The sequence below is a fragment of the Geotrypetes seraphini genome, chromosome 13 (genome assembly GCF_902459505.1).
Source record: "Geotrypetes seraphini chromosome 13, aGeoSer1.1, whole genome shotgun sequence".
Lineage (NCBI taxonomy): Eukaryota > Metazoa > Chordata > Amphibia > Gymnophiona > Dermophiidae > Geotrypetes > Geotrypetes seraphini.
Window position 1 is genome coordinate 4,209,467 of NC_047096.1, and position 19,726 is coordinate 4,229,192.

General features: G+C 42.4%; 1 protein-coding gene across 8 annotated transcripts in view; it reads right to left on the reverse strand.

Moving 5' to 3' along the window:
- Positions 1 to 8,090: 8,090 nt before the first annotated feature.
- LOC117347432 (polymeric immunoglobulin receptor-like) overlaps positions 8,091 to 19,726 on the reverse strand; it is a 36,440-nt gene continuing 24,804 nt past the window's right edge. For 5 of the 8 annotated variants that reach the window (XM_033918370.1, XM_033918369.1, XM_033918373.1 and 2 more), the window contains 5 exons: positions 19,238 to 19,375; positions 18,219 to 18,348; positions 13,174 to 13,289; positions 12,926 to 13,054; positions 8,091 to 8,718 (listed from right to left, as the gene is read on the reverse strand). In XM_033918370.1, the coding sequence (XP_033774261.1) occupies positions 8,681 to 8,718; positions 12,926 to 13,054; positions 13,174 to 13,289; positions 18,219 to 18,348; positions 19,238 to 19,375 (551 nt within the window). In that variant the 3' untranslated portion in view covers positions 8,091 to 8,680. The remainder of the gene's footprint in view (positions 8,719 to 12,925; positions 13,055 to 13,173; positions 13,290 to 18,218; positions 18,349 to 19,237; positions 19,376 to 19,726) is intronic. The other 3 variants (XM_033918374.1, XM_033918377.1, XM_033918372.1) reach the window with 2 other exon arrangements.

Below are 19,726 nucleotides of genomic sequence, written 5' to 3' on the forward strand. Positions count from 1 at the left end.
CACTCAAATAAGGAGGTTTTTTTAAGCTGGTGAAGTAGTTTCCCTCTCTAGTACTGCCTGCAAGCTAAGCTCCGGTAGCATATGGAGATCTGAGGCTTTTTTCCTCCCGTTAAAGTGTTTATTAAGAGTTCCTTTCATGGCATGGAAAATTACTAAACAGTGAAAGTATATTTTGAGAGGTTTATTTTTGTTATATTGATCGGTCCTCTCAATAATCTGCCCTAAGACTTATCTACTCACTGAAAAAATACGACCACATCACAGAGGCGTATCATGATTCACACTGGCTCCCTATACAAGCCAGAGTGCAATTAAAATCCATCTGCTTATTATTCAAAGCTATAAACGGAGACAGCCCAACCTACTGGAACAATAGATCAACTCAATCCACCTCAACCAGACACAGAAGGACCCACACAATAGTCACATGCCCACCTATACCAAAAATGTCAAACGAAGAAAAACGTATGACAACCTATTGGCCTCCAAAGCAGCAAAACTGGACCAACAACTCACCAATCTGATGACTTTGACCACAGACTACAAAACCTTCAACAAAGAAACAAAAACTCTACTTTCAAAAAAAATACATAAAACCAATATAACTCAACCAAACATGCTCCAATCTCCTTCTACAATACCAACTACCCATCAGCAAACCAGGAAATGTTCAATCTATTCCCTAAATAGTTCTTCTATCTTAATTTCTTAACCCTATATACTTCTTAATATCTTAATCAATTCTTATGTAATCCGCCTTGAACTGCAAGGTAAAGGCGGAATAAAAATCACTAATGTAATGTAATATTTGTTGCTTAGATTGAACCCCGCTATTTACCCTTCTCCATTGAGAATATTAAAATGGATAAATTCTCTGCTTTTCTTGTCCCAGCAAAGCCACGTTCGTGAGATCCAGCTCTGTGTGTACTCAACACTTGCAATATTGAGCAAGATCCTTCATGGTGTCAGAAAGAGTAATTAAATTGTATTTGGCACGCCTAACCATTTTGAAATGCTGGTGCCTACAGCAATATCACACTTTTAAGCTTTGCACTCACTCGGGATGCAGACCTAGGCACTAACCAGAAGGCAACCAGAGGATCTTCTGGTGTCTTAGTCCAAGATCACAGGATTTCATTCCGCAGCTGCTGGATTTGGATATTAAATCTAATTTCTGAACTTTTCCTAATCCAGACTTTAAGGAATAATAATAATAGTAATAAACTTTTTTCTTATATACCGCCCTGCCATAAGTTCTGAGCGGTTTATATAATAAGAACACTGAACATTCAGGAATGCATACAAATAATTAAAAAAAAAGAAAAACCCATCAAATTTACATAAGAATGAACGCTATACATTCAATGAAGGATACAAAACAGTTAAAAAAAAGTTTGTCAGATATCACATTTTTCAAATAATTAAGTTTTTAATACCTTCCTAAAAGAATAGTAAGAGTTCATTTTCCCTGCCTGGAAAACAAACGTTCGTTCATGAAATCTCTTATATCGAACAGATTTTAAAGATGGATCCATAAACATGTTGTTATTTCGAGTATTCCTGTTAAAGTGAGAGGAAAGATATTCAGGAGCTAAGCCAAATAATGCCTTGAAGCAGATACATCCAAACTGAAACAGAGTTCTGGCCTCAAAAGGCAACCGATGCAGCTTTTGACAGAGAGGGCTCATATGATCGAACTTTCTCAGACCGAAAATCAGTCCAGTAATATCCAAAGTCTGTGCTTGAGGATCATCAAGTACTGTAGCTGGATTTTTCAGGATACCCAGTCAGTCTGGTTTTCAGGATAGCCCTAATGAATATGCATGAAAGAGATTTGCATGTAATGAAAATGATAGGAATGCAGATCTGCCCCATGCATATTCATTAGGACTATCCTGAAAACCCGACTGGCTAGTGGTCCTCCACGACAGGGTTGGGGGGGACCACTGCCCTAATGAATATGCATGACACGTATTTGCATATAATTGAGGCAGTAAATCTAGATCTCGTGTGTATATTTATTAGGGATTTTCTGAAAACCACACTAGTCACCAGCTCTTGAGGTCTGATTCTGGACTGGTTCCCCTGTCCCAGAGGGCTTATCCTCAAAAAAGTGTCAGTGTGAGGAGGACGTGAACTTTGGTTTCCCTGGTTGTCGGCCAGCAGCTCTGGGCTGTTCATAGTCACTTGTGCTTGTACATTGCTGTGTATACTGAAAATTTGATACAGAGGCTAAATATACAGGCCATTAAATCGAAGCACTAAAAGCAAACCTCCCCTGAAAGGGTTAAAGCAGTAGTGCTGTGTAGCAATCATTTCAGAATGCAATTCATTTGCATAATTTCACCACCAAGGAAGTGCTTCTGGAGTCAAAAGGACAATGGGTAAAGCGAGCCAAAGGCTCTGCCAACCTCAAAGAGAGCCAAGGTCCTGTAACTCAATATATGAGATCATGAACCCAATAGGCAGGCTGTCGAAAGCAGAATCCCTTCTAATCCTCCAGATCCATTTTCCAGTGACGTAAAACCAGCCTCTCCTGGCCGCAGAGAATACTGAACTGTAATGCACCTTGAGCTTGGCTGGAAAGGATGAACAAGTCAACACAGATGCCAAAACACATTCAGGGCAAGTCTGTGATTGGGCCCCCGCATTAATGCACCTCGCACACGAGTAAATGGACAGGTACCTGCACATTCGTGATAAATGTATAGTTAGGCATATAAGTGGCAGCAAAGGAACTATATGCTGTCCTGAAAAGGGACATACCACGTAAATGTGAGGAGATGATCGCATGGGTGGGGCAGATCACATGGCTGGAACTACTACCACCGCTATCTATTCAGTCATGTCCAACCCTTGGATACTCTGTAGGCCAGTCCTTGCCATGCTTTCCTGTTTTCCACGGCTTTTGTTATTTGCTTGATGTTCACTCCTGTGTCATTCTTGATGGTATCCAGCCAACAAGCCTTTGGTCTCCCTTGCTTCCTTTTACCACTGACCATTCTGAGTAGCACCTCCATTTCTAGTGAATTCATCCTCATGACATGTCCAAACTAGGTCAGTTTCTATCTGGTAATCTTGCCTTCCAGGGACATCTCTGGGTTTTTATGATCGAGACCATCTTTGTGGGTGACCCTAGCTGCCCATGAGATTTGTAGACGTCTTCTCCAGCACCATAGCTTGAAAGCGTCAATTTTTCTTCTATCTGCTTTCAAGAGTGTCCACGTCTCGCAGAAAATAAACAATGAAGGTGACTGATAGATGTTCAATTTCCTTTATTTGCAATGACTCGACATGATCATGTTTCGGCCCCAATGGGCCTGCCTCAGGAGTCTGTATGTGGATAATGCAACAGTCAACATAAACTGTTCAAGGTCTTCAAACGTAAATACTTCCAAGAAATGTTCTAACATCCAATGTGGAGGTAAAAAAAAGTATGCCGCTGTCTCTGAGAAACAAAACTTAGCCATAGGTTGCGATTGGGAACACAATGGCCCTGGTCGGTGGCTATTTGGGCTCCTGTATGGGACACTTTGACCCCTAGAGCTCGAAGTACTCTATTGAATTTTTGACATTGGATTGCTTGGGAGGGTGGGAGGGGGTGGGTGGGTGGAGGGCGGCAGGTGAATTCTTGGTTTGCTATTGTTGATGCCTTTCCCCCTGTTTTACGAAGCCGCTCAGCAACGGCCCTGAAGCCCTTTAAATCTCTATGGGCTTCGGGGCCGTTACCGCAGCACAGCCGCTAGCGTGGCTTTGTAAAACAGACCCTTTGACTCTCTGTGAAGAAACCACATGGTAGACTTTCTTGTCTGTTTGGTCTTGTGGTACGTTGAATATTGTTGTGCTCATTGTATGATTTACTGCACTATAAAAATTTTCGTGATTTAAATCAAGGGAAAAAAGACCTCAAAATACCCCTAAAGTGTGATCAATGAAGTCACAAATATTTTGGGGTTAGGTATCATCACTGGTCAAAAACCCTTGAAGTATTTTAATATTTTTACTTTTAATTGATTTTTAATGTTTTTAAAATATTTTTTCTATTAATATAAATATAGTGTATATCTTTTTTGTATTAGCGTTTTCTTTCTCTGAACAAATGAGCATATAGATGACTAGCAACTATTGGTTCAATACCAAGATAATTATCATGCTTATATGTGAATGATAATAAGCACTTATCTTTGATAACCCAACGGGGGCCCAGTCCGTTTCGCACTGATGGGCTTCTTCAGGGGTAATGAAAAGGCTTGTTAGATTGCCAGTTAGATTTCAACTTTGCTCAAAAATCGGTGGTGAGACTTTCATCGACTCCTCACTGAGGAGCCTTTTCATTACCCCTGAAGAAGCCCATCAGTGCGAAACGGACTGGGCCCCCGTTGGGTTATCAAAGATAAGTGCTTATTATCATTCAGTAAAAATATTAAAATACTTCAAGGGTTTTTGACCAGTGATGATACCTAACCCCAAAATATTTGTGACTTCATTGATCACACTTTAGGGGTATTTTGAGGTCTTTTTTCCCTTGATTTAAATCACGTTATATACATCACTAGTGCTTCATCTATTTTTGTTACATTATATGATTATTTGGACACTATTTTGTTTTCCATTCTTCCATTCAGTTGATACTATAAAAATTTTCAAAATAAAAATGATTCTATTAAAAAAAAAAAAATATATATATATATATATATGAAAACCCCCAAACCAAATGGTTACTGTAGTGAACTGAGAATCAAGGGACCCAGGTTCAAGAGCCACTTCAGCTTTTTTTTAAATTGTGAACTCTCTGGGTACTGAAAAATACCTGCTGCAAGCCTGAAGACCATTAAGTGGTGGACATTCAAGTAGAGTAGGTATTTTTAATTTTTTTTATTTTTTTTTTAAACCCCAGCTGAAGTGGAATTTGAACCTGGATTCCCTGATTCCTAACTTACTCCTCTAGCCATTAGGCTGTCAGTTCAGCCACAAAGCCTGAGATGCCGTTGGCATTACCACAATCCCAGTACCGTGTAAGGCCTTGTTGACTATCTCAAGAAGACTTTGAATGCTTGAGTGTTTGGAACGTCATTGTTAGATGACTGCAACAAAGTGAACGTGTTTGGCTGTTAGCGAAGTGTGTTAAATTGATTTTATTTATTTAAAACATTTTTAATCCGCCTTTACCCAAAGCGGTTCACAGTAAAGTGCAGATAATGAAGGTTCATTTAATAAAATATTGCTAGATTTTTTGCATAAAATGTCTTTCTGTCGACGTATCATTACTGAGTGTGAAAACATAAAAGTTATAGCTACAATAATATTATAACTCAAGAACACAGGGAACCTTCTATTAAGGTGCACTAACTGATTTAGTGTATGCAACATTCATTCAGTTTTCTATACCCTTCTCCCAGGGGAGCCCAGAATGCTTTACATTTATTCAGGTACTAAAGCATTTTTCCTTGTCTGTCCTGGTTGACTAATGTACCTGTGGCAATGGGGGGATCAAATGAGTTGCCCAGGGTCACACGGAGCAGCGAGGGTTTGAACCCACAACCTCAGGGTGCTGAGGCTGTGGCTTTAACCACTGCGCCACTCTAGAAATCAAAATGTAGCAAAAGGGATCCAAGTGTAGGACAATCGAGACATTGTGACATCAGTGATGAGGTTGGCTCTTATTGGCGGAATGAGGCATTGTGACATCACTGATGAGGCTGGTTCTTATTGGTGGAATGAAGCCATTGTGACATCACTGATGAGGTTGGCTCTTATTGGTGGAATGAGGCATTGTGACATCACTGATGAGGTTGGCTCTTATTGGTGGAATGAGGCATTGTGACATCACTGATGAGGCTGGTTCTTATTGGTGGAATGAGGCATTGTGACATCACTGATGAGGCTGGTTCTTATTGGTGGAATGAGGCATTGTGACATCACTGATGAGGCTGGTTCTTATTGGTGGAATGAGGCATTGTGACATCACTGATGAGGCTGGTTCTTATTGGTGGAATGAGGCATTGTGACATCACTGATGAGGCTGGTTCTTATTGGTGGAATGAGGCATTGTGACATCACTGATGAGGTTGGCTCTTAGGCATTGATAACCAGAGCTAATATTGTGACATCATAATACCTCATTCCACTAGAGGCTGAAACTTTTCACGCTATTTATTCAAATTTTCTATACCGTTCTCCCAAGGGAGCTCAGAACAGTTTACATGAATTTAGTCAGGTACTCAAGCATTTTTCCTTCTCTGTCTGGGTGGGCTCACTATCTTATGTACCTGGAGTAATGGGGGGGGAGGAGGGGGGAGGGATTAAGTGACATGCCTAGGGTCACATGGAGCAGTGAGAACTTGAACCCACAACCCCAGGGGGCTGAGGCTGGAGCTTTAACCACTTAGCCACACTCTCCCCACGCTAAATCAGTTAATGCACCTTAATAAAAGGATCCCACAATACCTTAAACTAACCTTTCCATCTCCGCAACAAATTCAAAGGAAAAAGCTTTTCAAGTCTACTTTCAAATTCCAGGCACTCAAAACACGGAAAAGCCTATTATATATTTGCGTCAACTCTCTTATTACAATTTCAGGAAAATGTTAAAGACGTATCTCTTCTCCCTGTGTTCCTCATGATCTCTGAATCTCATAAATGTAAAGATAGATCTTGAAACCTTATTGTAAACCACAATGAATCCTTGCTGAAATTTTGCGGGATATAAGAAACTTTATGGTATGGTATAGTAATAACAGAAAATTTTATTTATATATCGCTATACTCCTGGGAGTTCAATGCTGTTAAAATTATCTAAAGCACAGGTGTCAAAGTCGGTCCGCGAGGACCGCAATCCAGTCGGTTTTTCAGGATTTCCCCAATGAATATGCATGAGATCTATTAGCCTATAATGAAAGCAGTGCATGCAAAGAGATCTCATGCATATTCATTGGGGAAATCCTGAACACCCAACTGGATTGTGGCCCTCGAGGACCGACTTTACACCCCTGATCTAATTGGTGAACAAAAGTGGCACATAATCCTGGGCTTGATGGACCTTCGGTCTGTCCCAAGATGGCAATTCTTATGCTCTTATGATCTAAAGCAGGGCTGCCCAAGTCCGGTCCTTGAGATCTACTGGCAGGCCAGGTTTTCAGGATATCCACAATGAATATGCATGAGAGAGATTTGCCTGCACTGCCTTCTTGGTATGTAAATCTCTCTCATGCATATTCATTGTGGCTATCCTGAAAACCTGGCCTGCCAGTAGATCTCGAGGACCGGACTTGGGCAGCCCTGCTCTAAAGGCTGGGCAGAGTCGAAGAAATACCAAGAAATTTGCTCCATTAAGCAAAAATCATTGCAAATTTTAAGAAATCTGGAGCTTTATATAATCAGTGGTTTTGAGGGACCCCAGGATGGGCTTTAAAAAAATGTTTTTAAATTATTCTCAGATCAAGCACAATCAAATGTACAGGAAAAACTTCAATTTGCAGTTATTCCAACTTTAGATTTTTCTGGTCAACCCTAATGTCCTTTCTTTCCTACCTGTCTGTTTATAATTTATACCTTTCAGTTTGCAAAATGGATGCTCATGCTGCATGTTTCTAATACATGGATGTCCATCTCATGTATCTTAGAACTGTAAGAACATAAAAGTTGCCATACTGGAACAGACTGAAGGTCCATCAAGCCCAGTGTCCTGTTTCCAGCAGTGGCCAACCCAGGTCCCAAGTAGTAAAACAGATTTTATGCTTCTTATCCTAGGGATAAGCAGTAGATTTTCCCAAGTCATCTCAATAATGGCCTAGGGACTTCTCTTTTAGGATGAAGGTCCATTTGCGATGTTCTAACTTGGATGTCCTTTCCCAAATGCCACTACAAATTAAGCCTTCCAGCACAGTGTGAAGAATCAGAAAATAATATTAAATATTGAACTAAGGCCAGTTACTGGGCAGACTTGCACGGTCTGTGTCTGTGTATGGCCGTTTGGTGGAGGATGGGCAGGGGAGGGCTTCAATGGCTGGGAGGGTGTAGATGGGCTGGAGTAAGTCTTAACAGAGATTTCGGCAGTTGGAACCCAAGCATAGTACCGGGTAAAGCTTTGGATTCTTGCCCAGAAATAGCTAAGAAGAAAAAAAAAAAAAAAAAAATTTAAATTGAATCAGGTTGGGCAGACTGGATGGACCATTCGGGTCTTTATCTGCCGTCATCTACTATGTTACTATGTTACTCAGAACATCAAGCTTTTCGGATTACCCACACTGATGGATGGATCTCCTCCTTACCACTGAGTGAGCAGGAGAACTAGTCTTTGTGCCGATTCTTTGGAAATTCATTTCTGATCGTTCCAAAAATCCCGAAGCAGAGGTCTGTCTGTTTCAGATTTTTTTCAGTTCTCACTCCGAGATTGCTCTGGCAAGTCCATTGGGAAAAATCCAATAGAATCTTCCCCAAAGAGTCAAGGAAAAAAAAAAAAATCTGATTTCTGCCAACAAACCGGAAAGGTTGAAACCCACATTGGTCCTCATTCCATCGCAAATTGTTTGCACACCGGTAGTGGTGATTTTAAGTCATGAATAGTACAGATCTGAGCTGTCACATGTTGTGGAATCATCCCCAGGCAAATACTGCGACATCTTCTATCATGACTCGGACATGGAGATGTTCTGAACCTTCTGGTGCAGGAGAGTCAAATTTACGGACAGTCTGATTCCTCTGGATCTTTTAATTGTCCTGCAGCAAAGAAAGAAGAGACCCATGTAATTATCAAGGCACATTCTGAAGGATGAGTGAACCTAGGGTTTCCAAATTTTATGTTAGTAAAATCCGGACCCCTAGACCTGCCCCCAGTTCCACACATCCCCGCTCCACCCTCAACTCTGCCCCCAGGCCGGCCCCGTCTGTTCGGCGGGAAGGAAAGGCATCCACGCATGCACAGATGTAACATGATGACATCACGCTCATGCATGTGTGCCCGTGACATTACCGCGTCGCATCTGCGCATGCAAGATGCAATGCGATTTCTTTTCAAAACCCAGACAAAGTGCTGGGTTTTGAAAAGCCACCCAGACCCCCGGACATGTCCTGAACGTCATGGTAAGCCTAAGCCGAATGCTTTTCAAAGTAGGTGCATTGGTTTTGCTCAGAGCCCGGAGAGGCATCTGTTAATTGTGGATGTCAGTCGGGAAAGAGAGTGAATTCTGGCCCACCCAACAAGGACAGTGAGACCTAAGCTAGACTCAAACATCAGTTGAGCTCAATTAACCTTCAGTGCAAGCTTGATCGGGGAGCTCCAGTTCAAAGAAAGACGCTGAAAGGCAAAGAAGTATTCAGGGGACACAACCTTGGGAATTAGAACAGTGAAAGCCTAGTTTTGGTTGAGATTTTTGAGTGATTTGACAATTAAATTGCCTTTTTGCCTTTGTTTATTGTTTGTTCTTACTTATATCTAGTTTTGGGTTGTTGCTTTTTTTTTTTTTTTAAGAATTTGGTTCTATTATTTTTATTTACTATTCAACAGCCCCACCCCCACCCCCAAATTAAATAAACTCCTGTTCAGAAATGTCTTACACCACAGCAGAAGAAAAGGAAGTAGACTCAAGAGGTGAGGGCTCTTCAGCTTGGAGAAGAGATGGCTGAGGGGAGATACGATTGAAGTCTACAAAATCCTGAGTGGAGTAGAACGGGTACAAGTAGATTGATCTTTCACTCCATCAAAAATTACACAGACTAGGGGACACTTGATGAAGGTACAGGGAAACACTTTTAAAACCAAGAGGAGGAAATCTTTTTTCACTCAGAGAATAGTTAAGCTCTGGAACACGTTGCCATAGGATGTGGTAAGAGCGGATAATGTAGCTGGATATAAGGAAGGTTTGGACAAGTTCCTAGAGGAAAAGTCCATAGTCTATTATTGAGAAAGACATGGGGGGAGCCACTGCTTGCCCTGGATCGGTAGCATAGAATCTTGCTACTATTTGGGTCTTTGCCAGGTACTAGTGACCTGGATTGGCCACCGTGAGGATGGGCTACTGGGCCAGATGGACATTGGTCTGACCCTGTAAGGCTATTCTTATGACAGCAAAATCAAATGCACAGTCTTTATTAACCGTGAAGGGTGGAAGGTGTAACTAGGAGACTCAATACGGCAGTGTTTCAGCTGGTCAGCCTGCGTCAGGAGTCGTTCAAACCTTCAAATGTAATACGAGACAACTTAAAGAAATCGTCAATAAATAAAATAAATACAAATCTGGACTTGCTGAAACAATCCAGAGTATTGCCAATGTGGAATATCTAATCCTTTTCTGGTCTCCCACTAAAATCTCCTCTTCTTAACCATTTCTTGTAGGACCAGCCCTTTGCTGCTACCTCCAAAGAAACCTTAGATGAGACAAGTGGTGCCTCTGCTGAGCTTCATCTTGCAACACCATCTTATTGTACAATCAGTCTCCGTGGACTTCATTTTGCAACTTTTCAAGTACTCGGCCCATACCAATTGCATTGTGTCTGGTGCTGCGCAAGGCGGACCTGCTCATGGCATGTAGGAGGCAATTAAAAATATATCCGATTAAAAATCTATGCAAGACTTCTTGTGTATTGCACTTGAATTCAAATTCTGAGAACGAACGTGTAGGTTGTTAGCCTTGTTTGCTTATTTTTATTATTTGTACGATCATGTGTTACATTTGTAATCCACCTAGAACTGTAAGATTGTATAGATTAGAAATGTTATAAATAATTAAATAAAGAGATGTCGGAGTCCTGAAGAGAAGCCACCAATGATACTCCAAAAGACTGAAGGGAGCCCACTCTGCCTGGCCCAAGGGCAAGACAGCTAGGAATGCTAGGGAGTTTTTCTTTACCCAGCGTGTGGTGGACACCTGGAATGCGCTTCCAGAGGGCGTAAAGGGCAGAGCACGGTACTGGGGTTCAAGAAAGGATTGGACAATTTCCTGCTGGAAAAAGGGATAGAGGGGTATAGATAGAGGATTACTGCACAGGTCCTGGACCTGTTGGGCCGCCGCGTGAGCGGACTGCTGGGCACGATGGACCTCAGGTCTGACCCAGTGGAGGCATTGCTTATGTTCTTATGCTTATGTTCTTATGGGGGATGAAGGAAGGAAATGAGAAGCCCAATGTCATAGGGGAAAGGTAGGAGAGCATGGGGGACAAAGGGGAACAGGATCTAAGGACCAGGGAAGAAAGGAAGGGCTTAGAATTGAGGGAGCGAGGACCAGGCTGAGGAGGAGAGAGGGTCAAATATGGAAAGGAGAGGATTGGTTCTTGGGTGGGAGGCAAGGAGAAATAACCCATGATGGAAGAATGGTGGCAATAGAGAAGACTGGGGAGAGAGGACCAATGAGGGGAGGGCAGGAGTGATCCTGGAAAATAACTTAAAGAGAAAAGGATATGGAGTGGAGAGCATCAGAGAAAAGAGGAGAAATAGAGAAAGGGGAGGGAGAAAAGAACAAAGAACATGACAGAGAAAAAGAAAGTAAAAAAAAAAAAAAAATTGAGAAGGAAAAAGGACATCAAAAGAGAGAAAGAGAATAGAAAAGGTTAATAAAGATGAGGATAAAACATACAGGACAGGTTTAGCAGGAAATTTTATATGCCGTAACTAATCATTAAATATGTCTCTGAGCTGGACATGTTGGAAATAGTTGGATTTGTTTATTGATTTTGTCTTTCTGCTAGGTAATTCATTCTTTTACACAGGACATATCCAGTAGCCCAAAGAAATTTTTATGCTGGGTCCAAAATGTTCTGTATTAAACTTGATGTGGATTTAGGTGTATTTTCAGAATAAATGACTACAGTTTTCCATCAACTAGGGAGGTGATTATGTATATAAGTAAACCACTTGATCACAGCTCTAATAAATGCTATTCACTAGAATAAAAGTGAAGTGCTTGGACCCTACAACCCACTGGGACCATCACTGCCTTTACGGTCCCACTCCGCCCTACATCTCTGGCATTGATCAGTACCAGCACTTTCAAATGATTTTCAGTCTGTGGCTGCCACACCTGTAAAGATCGAACTACCTGCCCGATTCAAGAGATAGGGCAGGCTTAAGACCTACTATGCTTGAGTTGTACATGTGTAGGAGAGGTGAAAGGTCAGGACTAATATGAGGAAGAAGCAGCTTAGTGGTTAGAGCTACAGCTGCAGCACCCTCAGTTTGTGGGTTCAAACTCCACACTACTCCCTGGGACCCTTAATCCGCCACTGCTCCAGGTGCATTAGATAAGATTGTGATAGGAAAAATGCTTAAAGTACCTGTCGTAAACCGCTTTGAGTGTGATTGCATAACTACAAAAAGGTGGTCTACAAGTCCCCAACCCCGTTCCCTGATGTCATAATGCCTCATTCCACCAATAAGAGCCAACCCCATCAGTGATGTCACAGTGGCTTCATTGTTCTATACTTGGCTCATTTCTGATCTTGTATTGGAGGAGAGTGTGGTGCAGTGGTTAGAGCTACAGTCTCAGCACCCTGAGATTGTGGGTTCAAACCCTCTGCTGCTCCCTGTGATCCTGGACAAGTCACTTAATCCTCCACTGCCCTAGGTACGTTAGAGAGACTGGACAGAGACAAATGCTTGAGTTCCTGATTGCAAACCACTTAGATCACCTTGATACGCAGTATATAAATACCTAATAAGATTTTAAAGTAAAATCTGAGGAACAGACTAGCTGAAAACCGTCTCTAAAGTGCAAGACAAATTATGAGCCACAAGTTGCTTTGCTGGTAAGCAATATGCAGGCACAGGTTGTTGTTTTTTTTAATTTGCCGCAGTTAAGTGAATTTAAACATATCCTGTTGTGTTCTGGAACCAATATTAATCACTCACTACAGTTAAGTGTAAACAATCTCTTTTATGACAATCCAAAATAAGGTGAACTTTTTAAAAAATATACCCAGGCAGGGTACTTACTCATCTCATGGGCGACATCTGTTTCCTGCTCTTCCCTGCAGTCCGCACCTTCTTCCCTGTTTCCTTCACGTAAGCTCTGCACTTCATCCATGGCCATCTTGGTCCCAGTGCTTTCGGCAGGTCTCTCTGCTGTCACACAAGCACGCAAAACATAGTTAATCTTGGAGAAGGGAATTCCTTATCCATGTTTTCTCTCTTAGACGTGTGCTGACCGGAGAGAATGAAGACGCTTCGCACAGCTGACCTACCTCTCTGCTTCCACAGCTGTAACTTGGCCAGCAGCACCAAACCAGCAGCCAGAAGTAGCGTCAGCACCAGCACCGGAACCAGAATTGAAAGCAGGTCCGGTCCACTCCTCAAAGACCTACAAAGACACTGTCAGTTACTTATAAGACTCAGGCTCCACATTCAACATTCAACAATTATATGAGAAAAGGCTCATAAAATCCAAATTTACCAGGAAGTCCCTGTCCAGAAAAATAAGCCTCCTTTTTCTCTTTTTAAAGCAAATAGTTCCTCTCTGTAGAACTCTGTGTAGTCAATATTTACAATGATTTCACCCAATAGAAGACAGTCCTGCATACAGAAGTCACCCTGGCCTGGCCTGGCCTAGAACAAATATTCAGTTGGAGTAACGCTGTCTATCTGTTCTGACCACCCGCAGCTCTAACTGGTTAGTGCCAGGACGGCATAGGAGCAAAGTCAGAATAAAGCTAGAAGTTACCCGGCAACTGACAATATTCACTAATGGTATTCGGATAACGTAGGAGAGAGAAAACACTGTCCAGCATTATATGGGTAGCTATCCAGATACTTCAATGAATATCAGTGGTACTTGGGTAACTCCTGGTTGCTGCCTTATGCCCCAGATATTCAATGCTACTACCCAGGACATTTGGGTCTAATTTAGCCACCTGGATAGAGAGATCCAGAGCAGCCACGACACCCAGATCCAGGAGGGAAACTTCTTAGGCAATCCTGGCTTTGAACTTACATTCTACAGCAGTCTGGTTCTAAAGCAGACTCTGATTCTATTTATTGAAATCAGTGCTATGGGTCCCATAATGCACCAGGTTGAGGTCGCCAGAAATCTAAGACTGAAAATCTTAACTAGGTATTTTGGCAGCTCTGTGGAACTAGGTTTGGTAGTACACCGGGAAGGGCCTGTAATACAGGCCAACAATTTTTTTTCTTGGTGCCTTGGGTTTTTGACGTGTTCTTGGGGTTATTTGGGGCACTGATTCAGAAAATTGCATTGGATAAACCACATCAGCTCTAGTTTCTTAGATATGGTTGAATTTATGTCTTTGGTATACTAGAGCCAAACATGAACATTGGGCAAAGAAAGATTAGCATCCAAGGGAATATATGGTGGTTGGAGGACACAATGTAATCAATGATGATATAGAATCATATTGCCACCACTACATATAAAGCTAGGCCTGATGAAACAATTTGAAAAGGCTTTGAATAAAGACGGTTCATGCACTGAATACATAGCTCATATGTTACCTGGACTTACCATGGAAAAACTGAAGGCAGGAATTTTCGATGGTGCACAGATCAGACAATTTATAAATGGCCCACATTTCATAGCATCAATAAATGAAATCAAATCATGTGCCTGGGCTTCATTTGTTCTTGTTGTGAAAAACTTTCTTGGCAACAAGAAGGCAGACAACTACAATTATACAATTATGCTCTTTCATTTCAACAGGCTTGGCTGTAACATGAGTGGTAAAGTCCATTATCTGCACAGTCACTTAGATCGCTTTCCAGAGAACCTTGGCGACTTAAGCGAAGAACAAGGTGAAAGATTTCACCAAGACATAAAAACAATGGAAGCCAGATACCAAGGAAGATGGGATGCACACACGATGGCAGACTATTGTTGGAATCTTATGCGGGATTGTCCTGGCAGATCCCTCTCTCGGAAGTTTTACAAAAGGAGCTTCTTGGATGTCGAATGACTGGAAAGTTTGTATCATAAACTTGTGCTTTTAGTATGAAATAAGTAGATTTTCATGTTGTACACTTTTCTTTTAATTATCGCGCAGCCGGTACTGGGCCCTGAGGCGGGTACCCTGGCTGAGCGCAATCACTGATCTTGGCGTGCCCTCAAAAGGTGAAAGCACTGCTTGGGTGATAGTCTTTAGACTGGCAAAGTTCAAAACATCAATAAGGCTGCAGCTCAGCCACCGGTAAGATAAAGTAGGCTTTATTTGTGTACTCACTCAGCCAATGTTCAAAACATGTAACAACAAAAATTAGAATTAGTCCAGTGGTCTGGCTACTTCCATTCCCTGTAAATCAGGGTTTCACAGTCTCTGTTACAAAAGCATCCAAAATCAAGACAAAAACCATACAGCACGTTTTCTGGCGAGTTGCCCTGCAGCCCCTCTAGCTGCCGGGTCAGCACATGGCTGGCCACACTCTTGCTGCAGGGTAAGTCCAGGAATCTAACTTGCCTGCTTTCCAAGTTAAAAAAAAAAAAACATAAAAATTCAAAACAGGTAAACTATTCCACAGTCTATTTAATCACCAACTTTTCCCTACCAAACTCACTGTGCCTGTTTGGATACAGTCAGGCTCCCCGACCAACCCTAGTAAGTCGGTGGGGGTGGGAATTGCTGAATCCACTATCAAAACAGCTTTGTAGGCACTGCAATCCCAACCCTTTGGATCTTATGTGGATTCTGCCCCACAATCCCCCCTGTAGCAATCAGTAGCTTGTAGCTTCAAAACAGGGGGGAAACCCCCCACAATACAAAGTCCTTTTCAGGCAGGGCAGCTTTTCCCTTCAATTGTCTTTTAAATTCTCCCCAAAATAGCATTTGGCTGTTTGGTTCCAAAAGCAGCCAACAAACACACAGTTCTTTCTTTCAAAACACAGTGCAGTTAATAGCCTCTCCAGCCAAGGGAAAATTTAACTCTCATCCATCCTGTCACAAATTGGTTGCAGTACAAAGTCCATAGCTTTCTCTGGCCTCAGGCAGTCTGGCTGGTTTACAGGCAAAGATTCCTCCCAATCCTATATTACAACCTCATTATCTTGCCTTACCTCTGGAGCACCTTGCCATATGTCTGTTTCCTCTGCTTGCTCAGCCCTATCTCTCCCTGGCTTGCACTGTTCAAACTGCCTTTCTCTGTAGGAACCACGCCCAAGTCTGTGTGGGAGATGGTCAGGCTTCAGCTTTCCCTGGGCTTTCTCCTGCTCTGCAATTAGCAGGTGTGTGCTTACAGGGGCTAGAGCAGGGGTGTCAAAGTCGGTCCTCAAGGGCCACAATCCAGTCGGGTTTTCAGGATTTCCCCAATGAATATGCATGAGATCTATTTGAATGCACTGCTTTCATTGTATGCTAATAGATCTCATGCATATTCATTGCTAGATCCTGTTTCTTAGGCTGTGTCCTAACAGTGACTGGCCTAGGTTTAACAGAGTTTTTGTCCTCATAATGTCCCGACTCCTCCCAGGGCTTCTACTCTTGGGAAACCGTCCCAGAATCAGTCTTGGTCCATGCTAGTGGGAGAGCTGCTGCACTGATCATCTCTCTTCAGTTTCAGGGCTATGTTTCTATGCTTTCTAGCTGGAACAAGGCTAGCTGTAATGCTGGATTTGTGACAATATGTTTCCTTCATGCTTAAAATATATTAATTTAAACACTACATTAAAATATTCTGATTTTTTAATGGGCGGCAGAGTGAAGAGTGGTATATGGCACGTGTTCAGTATCTTAAAAACTAGAGCTGATAGAAAACTGGTGCCATTTTTTGAATAAGGAGGTCAAATATACCCTGAAACAGGTCAAATATTTGAGGCACCAAAATGAGTAATTAATCCAGTGTAATTAATCCAACAATCATGCTCATCCTAATACCATCCTAGCTCCCGCCCACATGCACACACATGAGGGTAATTTCCAAAATCATGTACCCCTAGGTAAATGGGCTGTTTAGCTATCTTTCTTATTTATAATCCACTAGTTTAAATTAAAAACTGCCCATCCTCCCTGCAAGTCACCAGATTTGCTGATGATCTTTTCAGCTGTCTGGCCGCTGCTCTTTTTGCTTTTCAGAAGTCCCCCCCCCCCCCTTCCACGTGATTGCCTTGCTTTGCCTAATGCTTAAGCCGGTCCTGTCTGGAGGAGAGATCCAGACGGTGCTGTTGATGACACTGTTCTGATTTTCACATATATCAAAGAATTCAGTTTGGCAGCTTGGGGAATGAACTGTGAAACCAAAGTGAAGCATCAGACTTCCTTCTGAGCCCAGTTCAGCTGAGATGACTGGACCTGACTGCTTTTTATCCAATTGCGCATAGAGACATTATCTTGATTTTTTTTTCCCCCAGGGAAAATCTGAGTTTACAAGTTTCTTTATAATTTGATATACCGACCATCGACAAGTATCTGGGCGGTTTACAAAACTAAAATTTAAATTATTGAATAAAAATAAAGTAGGGCAAAATGTGGACAGGTCAAAGACAGAAGCATTGACAAGATAGATACGAGAGGTACTGGGAGAAGGGAAGATTTAAAATTACATCAAAAAATAAAACTTAAAAGGTGGGAAGGGAATAAACAGAGAGGGAAGGGAAGTAGCTTCTTAAAGGCAGTTCTCATTATATGTGGGAGATGGCTGGAGAAAGGATCTTATCTGGTATTTTGGGAAGCATCTTAAAGTAGAAAAGTTTTAAGTTTGGCTTTAAATTTGTCGAGAGAGTTTTCATGGCGGAGATGTGATGGCGTTGCGTTCCAAAGGGCGGAGAAGATGGATAAATTCAGTGGGATAAAACTAGAACTGGATCAGCCCGTTCTGCTGACTTGGGAATGTTCAGTGGCATAGTAAGAGGGGGAGGGGGGCAATCTACCTGGCCACCTTGTTGGTGGGGGCACCGGCATCCCTCCTCCTCTCCGCCCCTTCACACTCATCCCCTCACCATGGTCCCTTCCCCCATTCCGCTAGTTATTCACTGCCATGAGCAACAACTTCAACGCTCTCCTCATGACCGCGTCAACTCTCCCACTGATGTCACTTCTGGGTGCCGCGCACAGGAAGTGACGTCAGCGGGAGAGATGATGGGGTCGTAAGGAGCACGTTGATGTTCTTGTTGCTCCCGGCAGTGAACAACTAGAGGCATGGGGAAGGTAAGAGGGTACGCGTGCGGCAGGGGGGAGCGGGGGAGGGGCACCACTACCCCAGACACCTCTCATCCTCACTATGCCACGGGGGTATTGTGTCACTGAGTAAAGCAGTGAACTGCAAGAGCCATATACCGCTTTTGAAACCTCACCTTCCATCATGTCTCGCTCCCTCTCGCTCTCTTCTGTCTGTGACGAAATCGTTGCTCTCAAAGAAAGTTGGGGACTGTGTGCGCCCTCTGGTGTTGGCATGGGGGGATGCAGCATGACTTGCAGGACCCACTGTAACAGAGGCAAGTGGGATTAAACATGAGGACCGAGGCAGGGCAAACAGAGAGTAATAACCCTCCGCCCCAACTCTATGTGTCCATAATTTTTATACAGTCCCTTTTATAGCCCATCCTTCATTCCATTTTTTTTTCCATGAAATTTTATTGAAAATGTTTATCAAAATACAAAAGAAAAACCAGAAAAAGGCCAGAAAAATTTACATTATAATGGATGGAGGTATATGGAACATAAAAGTGATAACATATATATCATAAATTGAACTCTCCTATCCGTTTAATACAAACATAGGGGGAAAGAAAAAGAAAGAAAGAAAAGAAAAGAAAGGAAAGAAAGAAAAAGAAGGAAAGGAAAAGAAGGAAAGGAAAAGAAAGAAAGAAAAGAAAAGAAAGAGAGGAAAAGAAAGAAAGAAAAGAAAAGAAAGAAAGAGAAAAATTCCCTTTCTCACCCAGACAGTTAAGATACTTAGCAGTCAATATTCGTCTGACATGGGAGCGTTTTGGAAGCTCCCACCACCAACAGCTAACGTAGACCGGGATATCTGGATTAGCCACAATACCCAGAGGCAGTGGCGTAGCAAGGGAGGTTGGTGCCCGGGACAGTAGCAGGTTTTAGTCCACAACGTGGGCAGCAGTAGCTTTTGATGTACTGTCTTTAAAAAATTTTATATGTTGACTGCAAACTGCTTGGTTTTGTAAGCGGTAAATAATTTCTTTAAATAAATAAATAAATGAATGATCTGAAATGTCAAACACAATCTCTTCCTGCCTTGCATTTATCCAGCAGCTGCAGAAGGTTCTTGTCTTACTTTAATGCATATTATTGTGGTTCCAATTTGGGCACAGTGAAGAGTTGATGGTGCAGTTTCCCAGAATGCACTCACCTGTCCCACTGCTTCTACCATATTGCCAGGAGGGGGCCTCGGTAAGCCCGGTGCTGCCAACATGTGGCACAGAAGAACCTCCTTCTCTCTGACTCATGCTTGAAGGTGGGGGTATCAAACCCAGGGTAGAAAGTCTTGCTAAGGGACGAGAGAGGGATAGAGCAAAAAGAATGGTATGATCTGAGCGTAGAACTGGATCTTACGTGTGTCCAGACTTTCCATGACTCTTTATTTCCTAGAGGAAATGAAATCAATAACTTTCATTGTTGTTCTTCTCTCTGCCTTTTCCTCCCAGGACCAGACGGAGAGATGACATTGGGAGAGAAGGGGTGGAAGGAGGTGGAAAGTAATACCAGAGTTAGAAGAGGTGAGAATAAATATATCCAGTGTAGGTGCATGCTCACGTGATCGCGAATGTCTGCCCCACCCTTGTGATGATTCTGATCATCAACATGAAAGTCCTAACTGCAAAAATTAGAGGGAGCACTA